General features: G+C 33.1%; 2 protein-coding genes across 2 annotated transcripts; both read right to left on the minus strand.

The window, feature by feature from the left end:
* Nucleotides 1–372: 372 nt before the first annotated feature.
* On the minus strand, nucleotides 373–4,745 carry HELRODRAFT_175239 (hypothetical protein; the record flags this gene model as incomplete). Its single annotated transcript, XM_009022684.1, has 4 exons — nucleotides 373–433; nucleotides 575–663; nucleotides 969–1,053; nucleotides 4,558–4,745. 4 exons carry the CDS (start codon nucleotides 4,743–4,745, stop codon nucleotides 373–375), a joined length of 423 nt encoding a protein of 140 aa, XP_009020932.1.
* Nucleotides 4,746–4,946: 201 nt separating this feature from the next.
* HELRODRAFT_175240 (hypothetical protein) lies at nucleotides 4,947–6,927 on the minus strand (the record flags this gene model as incomplete). The annotated part of the gene is made up of 4 exons (XM_009022685.1): nucleotides 4,947–5,049; nucleotides 5,380–5,483; nucleotides 6,095–6,277; nucleotides 6,859–6,927. The coding sequence occupies 4 exons, from the start codon at nucleotides 6,925–6,927 to the stop codon at nucleotides 4,947–4,949; spliced, it is 459 nt and encodes a 152-aa protein (XP_009020933.1).
* Nucleotides 6,928–10,928: the final 4,001 nt, after the last annotated feature.

Genomic DNA, 10,928 nt, shown 5'->3' on the forward strand with positions numbered 1-10,928 from the left:
TCTCTCTCTCTCTCTCTCTCTCTCTCTCTCTCTCTCTCTCTCTCTCTCTCTCTCTCTCTCTATATATATATATATATATATATATATATATATATATATATATATATATATATATATATATATATATATATATATATATATATATATAGAGAGAGAGAGAGAGAGAGAGAGAGAGAGAGAGAGAGTTTTTTCTATAAATCGTTTATCTATAATGATGAAGTATTGGAATATCTGCGATTATTTTATTAGTTTGGTAATTCACATTTGGAATATTTCACTCTTAGCTTCCGACTATATTTTTTTAATTGGCTATTTTTTTAATTGGCAGTTTTTATTAAAATTTTATGAAATTAATAATTTAAATTATGTTGATTAAGTACCTGGAAATCCGTCACTGTCGATATCCCCAATGTTAGCAATGGAACTTCCAAATCTGAAAGTATTTTTTGAAAGCGATTACTATTTTAACAACCGATTTCATCAACAGTTATAACAACAACAACAACCCAGAAACAACAACAACCTGAACACTTAATGAAATAACATTAGCACAACAACCACAGACAACAACAACCTGCTGTGGATACAGTTAGTTAGCAGGCAATCATTTTTAGTCACTTTTTGACTTATTATCTTTTTCGGTTTCGTTAGGCTGTTTATACCCTATAATGAATTTTTTTTTCAATTTTAATTTTTAATATTTAATCAAGAATATTTTAAAAATTATTAAAAATATGAATAATTTGAAACATATTGTAGTTGCAGTATGTAAAAAAAATGACGAATTAAATATATTATAAAAAAAATAATTTTCTAAACTTAGGATTGCAACATTTTACAAAGTAAACAAATCCCATTTAACGCTAATAACAAATAATTCGATTTTAAACAAGAGACAGATTTTTATTAAAAAAAATCATTCGACAGATGGCAGATAAAACAGAAATAACAGATAAAAAACACCCCACCTTGTAGGAATTATGGTATACATAAACGGCGCCTCCGTAATACTGTCCGTATTCAAATGGTGCACTCACAACGATATCATTTAACCTGAGAAAAAATGGATTTACCGATATACAAATATTATTTATATAAATAATTATTTTATAATTATTGTAAATTTTTATAATATGATAATCAATTCGATGATAAGAAGAGAGAAAATTGTTAATTATCTAATTTAAGTCATTATGAAGACTCTTAAGATGTTTATTTACCATGCGAAAGATTTGGTAATAAATTATTCCTATTACATTTAATGTTGAACGATTGAACTACAGCCTGATACAGTGTTATCCTAATCCCTTCTTTAATATTAATATTAATCCCTTCATTTCATAACTTCATAAGTTTAAAATTTCCTAAATGGATAATTTAAATTTTAGTTTACTAGAAACGTTCGAAAAAATTAACTACTTCGAGCACACTCTACAAATATCTGTAATAAAGAAATAAAACCAAATAGCGTAGCCTGGTACAACATATTTATATGCCAACTTGAAAAGGATTAAGCGGTTTAATTGTTACACACAATTTATATTGCCACACTGAACAACAATCACGGTAAAAACTGTACACAAATTTTACACAAACACACACAAACAACGTACGCATAAACACAAACACATCTCAAATTATAAAAATTTACGGTTGACAAATATTTATTCTACAATTCTTATAAAACTGGTAATACGTTTTTTTTGAATTTTGATTTTATTGACGTATTGGCATATTTATATTGCATTATATGACGTTGCATTATGTTGCGCTACGATTCTCGCCATTGAGATCAATTGAAAATCCAATTCAATCACTAATGTATCGCAGTCAACCAATCCGCTATTCAGATTCACTCACATCTGGAATGCATCCATCCCAATAGGAAAGTCATTTGGAATGTTTATGGAAGTTCGTTTGTGTCACCGTATGTCTGTGTGTGTTTGTATGTCTGTGTGTGTGCTTGCATGTCTGTCTGTGTGTGTGTGGGTCGTAGTTACGTTACAATATAAAAGCTATTGAACATTTGACCTATCTAATTTTTATAATTGTTGCCTGAATTATTTTCAATTTTTCTATCTTTGAAATTTTTATTCTTCTAGCCATTTTTTGTTTCCGTACAAAGCGTTTATAAATTATGCATTATTTATATCTGAGAGTATCTTCTTTCGATATATCACATATCTTAATAGATACGATATCGTCATTTGTATCGGTGGTATCTTTATGTGATATAGTTTTTATCCTGAAAATATCTGGGTGTGTACCTCCGTATTGTACTTGCGTATCTGGCAAAACTTTTTCCTTGTAGCTACTTTCACCAGCAGTGATATAGATGCGCTAATGTTAGCTAGATGATTTATACGTTGCGTGTTACGTAATACGGCTTATCATGTATTTTATGTTTGATATTTTGTAGAGGAACGAATGATTTATATTTAATTTCCTGTTTTTTCCATATATTTTACATCTCTCTCTTTCTTTATCTCTCTCTCTCTTGCTCTCTCTTTCTCTTTCTTTTTCTCTCTCTTTCTCTTCCTCCCTGCTAATGTTTTCTCAGTAGTGAAGGGTGATGTACATTGTGCACGAATGTAGTACGCTCGCTTTGTGTGTACATTTGTGTGCTTGCATATGCGTGGTGTATCTGTAGGTATGTTTTTGTATGTATGTAATTTTGTAAGTGTGTATGTGTGTGTGTGTGTGTGTGTGTGTGCGTGTGTGTGTGTGTGGTTGTGTGGTTGTACTTTCTAATCCAACGCACATGTTCAGGTTCAGTTTGATAATTACATGCACATGCAGTTGAAAGCCGTGATTTTCTGACGATTTTGTACAATGTGCTGTATGTATGTATGTATATATGTGTGTGTAATAATGTGTATGTGTGTGTGTATGTATGTGTATATGTGTGTGTGTGTATGTATGTATGTGTGTAATGAATAATTTCTTGTTACATTCTACATCACTCTTAGCACCAACGCATAGCAGTATTATGTTATACTTTACATTTATTGATTCTCTTCTACGTTATTCGTAACGCACATCCAATGCACGTGAAAGACGTGTCGATCCATGCTTCACACACAGGTGCAATGTATGTGATTTTACAGGAATCTTTCAGCTTTCGAATCCAGTCAGTGCAACAGCAGAGCCAGGCGTCTTAACCATTACACCATCCAAATTTTTTATTCACATTTAACAAACTAATAAACAGACTATATTGTGAATCAATGTATGTTCAACAAGATGAAATTAAACAGTAAAAGCTATACATTTCAGAAACATTGTATCATTATTCCCAAGAGTATTTTTTTACCAAATATTAATAACAAATAATAATAGACAAATATATATTTGAAATTCTCTAACAGATTTAACTCAGGGTTGTATGGATATATGGATAAATTTAAGCTGCAATTTTCAAAGTTTAGCGAATCCAAAGATTGCTTAGGGCTTACTCATAAGTCTTTGGATAAATTTTGTCAGTAATCCAGAATGTTTTACAAATCCAAGAGCCATGCACATGTACCTACACGTGCTATGTAGAGTAGAGAGTTAATTTATGAAGGTTGATGATTTTGTGTTATCCTAACACTGAAAAGTTCACCTGCTATGTTTATTTATGGATAACTAAGTACATTAGGTCAAGATTGTATGTGTGATTGTGCTTGTGTATGTGAGTATGTTTATGTGTGAGTATGTTTATGTGTATGGGTATGTGTTGTTTGTGTGTGTGTAGATATGTGTTGTTTGTGTGTGTGTGTAGATATGTGTGTAGTGTGTGTGTGAGTGTGTGTGTGTGCGTGTGTGTTGTTAGTATATATTAGTGTGTGTGTGTAAGTGTGAATGCGTTGTTTAAATGTTTGTGTGTGCGTATGTGCGTGTGCGTATGTTACATGTTTGCATGTAGGTAAGGCATGGAAGAATGTGTGTAAATGAACATTTTTTAAAAACTAATTTCTTTGATGTACGGAGTGAAAGATTTTAAAAACTATTTTTTCAATGTCAGATTGTATCTCAGTTCGAGCCTATGCGCTGCAGTGGCTTAGCTGGCGTACCTACTCATCTTGATATGGTTGGTGAATGATGTTTTCATTATTCAACACTAGGCATTAACAAAATCCACAACATTAAACTTGAAAAAAATCGTTTTAAACAGTTTAACAACAACAACAGCGTACCAAAACCCAAAAAAAACTTCACCTTATTTCAAAGGGCAGTTGAAACAACACAACAAACAACACAGTGGAAAACAAAACGAGCACACAACACAAAACAACATGACACAAAACTACACAACACAAAACTATACAACACAAAACTACACAACACAAAACTACACCACACAAAACTACACAACACAAAACTACACCACACAAAACTACACAACACAAAACTACACCACACAAAACTACACAACACAAAACTACACCACACAAAACTACACAACACAAAACTACACCACACAAAACTACACAACACAAAACTACGCAACACACAACAAGCACAACAACAAACAAAACAACAAACAACTTAATCAACAAAAAACCACCCTCTCACCCATCAGAATTTAGATCAATAACGACGACGGCATGCCCAAAGCCAGCCCCAAGTTGCCGACCGGTCAGCAGATTTTGTTTTTTGCCTTTATACGCCCCATCCAAGGAATCCCTCTGAATCAGCATCACCTGACCGTGGTCCATGGAACGCGGAGCGCCCAGGATCAAAGTCTTCGTCCGGTTGTTCATTACCGCTATCTTGCCGGATATACCTGTTTGATTGGTTGGTTGGTTGGTTAGTTGGTTGGTTGGCTGGCTGGCTGGTTGGTTGGTTGGTTGGTTGGTTGGTTGGTTGGTTGGTTTGTTGTTTGTTGTTTGGTTGGTTGTCTGTCTGTCTAACCGTCTATCTCCAATTTGTTTTTTATTTGTTTTTTTTTATTTATTTACTAATTATTTGCCTAATATGTCTAGACCACCACACCAACCAAGGTATGAAAAACTGGGGACCGTGGCCAATTGGCTGCTGTTGCTTATTTCGGGCACATGTTTGTAACTGAAAAGTTGTGGATAGCAATTTTAATTTGTTATTCATTTTAGAAAATAATAAAACATCATTAAAAAAATAAATTTGTTTTACAAAAATGCATAGAAGGAATAACGCCAATATAATTTATTTATATAGAAAACTGTTAAAAACAAACTAAATGGAATAATTTTGCTGAAAAAAATTCGGTGTCTGTGAAGATATTGTATAAAAAATCACACAAAGATAGCATGTGATGGATAGGTAACCTCTTGCATTCAAACGCGGTCAACGCGATAGCACTGCCAGGCATCTTAACCATTACTCCACTGAAAGACTTTAAAATCAAATGAAACTAACAGTGTCTCGCTGACATAAACTTCTATGTCGTTGCTAATGGATTTGAAGAATGACATGCCCTTCCAGTTTATAGACCCTGGTGCCCCAACTAACACCTCATCGTTCTAGGGGTTAAGTTTTTGTTTGGATAGGAGTGACTATTTTTTATAAAATCATAATTTTTTATTTTTAAAAATCTACGAAGTTTGGTTACAATACAATCTTTTTTTATTCATATGATTATTTGTATAATTTTCAAAGTTCAGTTTTATAAAAAGCGCTTAATTTTTTATTTTATGTGAATTTAGTAACTCTACAGTTAGTGTTTTATACAAATCTATAATTTTTTTAGTAGGTTGAATAATTTGGATTTATAAAAGTTTATTTGGTTAAAAATAATTTACGATGAATCTTTTATTTTAAATAATTCCATACTGTTGACTTCGGATTAATTTACAATTGTAATATACGCACAAAATTTAACCACAAATCAAGTGAAATAAAGAAAAGATAATTCGAAAACCACCGAAACCTCAACACCCTAAGTTGAAGTGACCTCAACGATGAAAAAAATCATTTATTCAACCTACCAGAGCGTAGAAAGAAAGCTAAGGGAGTGCGTCTGAAATCAACTAACGAGAAGCACATGTACACATTCTTCGATACGATACGACGCGTATCGATACGAGACTGTATACGATACGAGACTATATGACATACGATACGATACACCCACCTCCGTAATATCAGTACCGAAACCAGCTTGACAGTGGGCAAACATTGAGTAGCCGTCCGAAATGGCACGGTTACGACATGGTTCTATGTACATCTCAGCCCGTAAGTTGTTTGTCATCAGGATGCACCTACCTTCCCCTCTTACCAGGTGGGTCTTGTAATTTCTGTAACGCGGGGCGCAAACCTTTATGGGGAGTAATTAATTGTGTAATTTATTAGTTATTTATTCATTTGTTAAGATGGAAAAATGATGTGTGTGCGCGTGTGCTTGTGTGTATGTGTGTGATTATGTGAGAATTTGATTATGATAGATTGTGAACGTGTACTTTAAATTGAATTAAAACTTATCTACTTGTAATAAATGTAGCAATTTATAAAATGAAATAAATTTACAGACCATTAAATTTATGTTTAAACCAATTTGAGTGTGTATTATATCTAAAAGTAATAAGTTAATCAAAATTTTGGAGCCAAATAAAATTAAGGTTATCAAATTGCTTTCTAGTTATTTCAGTTTCAATTAGAGATATACTCAAATTGTTGGAATTAGTTAAGGTAATCTGAATTTATAATAAAATGTGTGTGTGTGTATGTATGTGTGTATATGTGTGTGTGCTTACGTGTGTGTGTGTGTGCGTGCGTGTGTGCGTGCGCTGCGCATATCGCTCGTTCCTCTGAGTGGTATAATCAAACATAATAAACACAAAACCCCAAACCAGCGGAGGAATTTTTAAAAAAATGGAAGAAGAACAAATAATCACAAACCATGACTCGGCCGGTTTTTTTATTTTGACTGACGACCGTTGCGCCAAACCATTGGTCAGTCACCTCCATCTCATTTTGGTACTCTACATATGATTGGTTAATATTTGATGGATCGAAATTTTATTGGATATTATTTCAGATGGATCAAAATTTGCTCTACATGTGATTGGTTAATATTTGATGGATCAAAGTTTGATTGGACAATATTTCATTGGGATATCTCGTTATTATCATCAATCTTTGTATCTGTTGTTGTTATTGTTAATATTATCAGTAGTAGTAATAGTAATAAGAAAAAAATAGTAAAAATAGTAATAGTAGTAGCAGAGAGAGAAAGAGAGAGAGGGAGAGAGAGAGAAAAAGTGAAAGTGATAAATATTTTCAACAACACCTGAATAACTAGAGTTTAATTAATTAGAAGTTAATTAATTAGAAGTTAATTAATTAGAGGTTAATTAATTAGAAGTTAATTAGTTAATTAGTTAAAACCAGTAAAAATAATAGTAGCAGGGGCTAGGGGCTAGTAGTTAAAATAATTATAGTCAAGAAAAAGAAAGATAATAAACAGAGGAAGATTAATTAATAAATTAGTCTGCCAACTAATTAAATTTTGTCCTCAAAAGAATGAATGAACCATAGATTAAAATTTGTTGCAGTAAAATTAGATCTATATTAAATTTAATCTGATCTTTCGGCCCATTTAACACATCCTTTTGCCCTCTCTGTCTCTCTAGCTCTCTCCTTTTCTTTCCTTTTCTTTCCTTTTAATTCTTCCTCTTTCTCTCTTTTTTTCTCTCTCTATCTCTCTCTTTCTCTCTCTCTCTTTCTCTCTCTCTCTTTCTCTCTCTCTCTATCTCTCTCTCTCTCTCTCTCTCTCTCTCTCTCTTTCTTACTCCTTCTTGTTTTCTCAATATTTTTGTTTCTGTTTCTTTTTCTTTCTCTCTCTCTTTCTAAATATAAATAATCTCTCTCTCTTTCTCTTTCTCTTTCTCTCTCTCTCCCCCTAAATATAAATACATATATCATATTATATAGCACATGTTGTTAGCTGAAGAAGTATCTTGTTTCCAATAGAACATGACGCCCGACATTTCATCAACACAAATCAGGGACACAAATTTGTCTAAACGTAATGATAAACATTAAATCTCATTCTTAATGACACGCAAAGCAGCATGCACGTACACACACAAACATTTATACAAAATGTACACATAGAGTCAATCGCCCATTCAGACACACACACACACACACACACACACACACACACACACACACACACACACACACACACACACACACACACACACATATATATATATATATATATATACACACACACACATACGCAGATTGAAACAGAATAAAATCAATAATAATAAAAATAATAATAACATAAATTTAATAAGTATATACGTGCAAAACATTAAAAATAAATTGCTATATTTCCAAGTGCAAAATATGATCCAATCATATCATACAGAAACGTACAGCAAGCAAATAACATCTTCTCAGAAGCCTGTCAAAATACGGACGTACACTAGAACGTGTGTTTTGAGGTTCTCATACTAACTGCACATAAACAAGCACACACATAAACAAACACACACGCAAACACACACAAACATAAACTCTGGCCATTTCTTTTTTTCTATCTTTGTTACTCTCTCTCTCTCTCTCTCTCTTCTTTCTCTCTCTCTCTCTCTCTCTCTCTCTCTTTCTCTCTCTCCTTTTCTTTTTGTGTGAGCACATGTGTGTGCGCGCGTACATGTTAAATCGAGCGTTTGCGTGTGCGTGTGTGTGTGATTGTTTGCAAAGCCATACCACACAAAATGCGTAATAACGAAGGAAATATTACGCAATGAAAGGCACCATACGAACGAAGATTAACTCGCGTGAATATTTCAATGACCCTACACTATCACGGGCAAACAATCACTATATACATACGAACAAGATAAACACACTTGTACGCACACACATATGCACACACATACATGCGCATACATATATACATAAAGACAAACAGACATACATACACACATACATACACACATTTGTATCAAGCGCCACGCAAACACACACACACACACACACACAGATGCACACAACACACATATATACAATACCAGAAAAACATATCACACCAACACATCAACGACAGTGATGACTTTAACAACAACAACAACACAACAACAACACAACACAACAACAACAACAACACAACAACAACAGCAACAACAACAACACAACAATGATAAACAAAATTCTCATTGAACAACTTCACGGTATTCAGTTCAGTGAGAAGAACCAATAAATAACGATATCTTCGTGCAGACGAAACGAAACGAAACAAAACAAAACAAAACCAAAACCAAACAAAACCAAACAAAACGAAACGAAGCATGCATAGGCATACATTTAGTAAGATAGTGAGACAAAAACAAAGAGAGGAATTAAAAGATAGAATGAAAAAGAGAGTAAGAGAGAGTGAGAGAGAGAGAGAGAGATTGTGTATGTGTTTATGTGTATGTTTGCATACGTGTGCCTATATGTTTGCGTATGTATGCATGCACATGAATCTGTATGTGTTTTTGCATATAGGTATGTGTTTATTTATGAGTGTGCATGAGTATATATATGTGTGTGTGTGTAGTGTGTGTGAGTGTGTGTCTGTGTCTGTATGTCTGTGTGTGTGCCCATAAGACGACGAGCTAAATCAATACTGAAGCCACACCGCGACAACAACAACAACAACCTCAACCGACCGATTTTCAAATCAATAATTGTGCAGTCGGTTTTCTTTGATGTGATCGGACAGCGATACAGAGAGCCGGTTCTTAGCGAGGAATTAGTAGCTGGAACATCTTTCGGAGCCCCGACCAGGAGTCTGTGTTGTTTGGGGTGGGATAATTTATTTAACAAAGTTAAAAATATTTGAGTTTAAGTCTACTTTGTGAATCAATTATTTGTATCTATGTATCATTGTATCACTTGTAACATTGTATCATTTGTAGCATTGTATCATTTTCAACATTGCATCATTTGTAACCAATGTATCATTTGTAACAAATGTATCATTTGTAACATTGTATCATTTGTAACAATGTATCATTTGTAACATTGTATCATTTGTAACATTGTATCATTTGTAACATTGTATCATTAGTATCATAGAATATATCTACTCCTATATCACCATTACAATCGTCATTATAGTCAGTTATCATCATCATCAACGTTTTTATATCATACTGGCATAGGCGCCAATTAGTATCATTTTGTTCTTCCCCCCCCCAATAATTTTGACTAGAAAATTTAAATTTTATTAGTGGTCATTATTACAAATTAAATTTGTGAAAATTTCTAAACTTTTAATCTATCACATCACATTGTTATCATTCGTCATCATGGTGATGATATAGAGTTTATATATTCATAATATAATTTATTATCATCATCTTCGTCGTCGTCATCATCATTTTGTATGTTTGTGTGTTTGTTTGTGTGTTTGTTTGTGTGTTTGTTTGTGTGTTTGTTTGTGTGTTTGTTTGTGTGTTTGTTTGTTCGTTAGTTCGTCTGTTTAAAACAATGAAATAAAAAAAATAAACAAATAAAATAAAATAATGAGTGTATATAAAATAAATAAATAAATAAAAATAAAAATCAATAATTATCATTGCGCCATCTAAGCCGGCAAATGTAAAACAAATACTGAAGAAGAATAACTAATGATTCGGTGTTATAGAAAATTTGTGTATGTGTATGTGTGTCTCTGTGTGTGTGTGTGTGTGTGTGTGTGAGTGTGTGTGTGTGTGTGTGTGTGTGTGTGTGTGTGTGAGTGTGTGTGTGTAGGTTCGGTACCAATGATAAGATTATCGGAATCACTTCAGATTGAATAAATGACGCATATAAATCATACAATGCATTTCAATAATGTGTGTGTGTATATGTGTGTGTATATGTGTGTGTGAGTGTGAGTGTGTGTACGTATTTATAAGCATGAATATGTGTGTGTGTGTGTGTGTGTTTGTGTGTATGTCTTTTGTGTGTCTGTGTGTGTGAGACAA

Source organism: Helobdella robusta (genome assembly GCF_000326865.2).
Source record: "Helobdella robusta unplaced genomic scaffold HELROscaffold_33, whole genome shotgun sequence".
Taxonomy (NCBI): Eukaryota; Metazoa; Annelida; class Clitellata; order Rhynchobdellida; family Glossiphoniidae; genus Helobdella; species Helobdella robusta.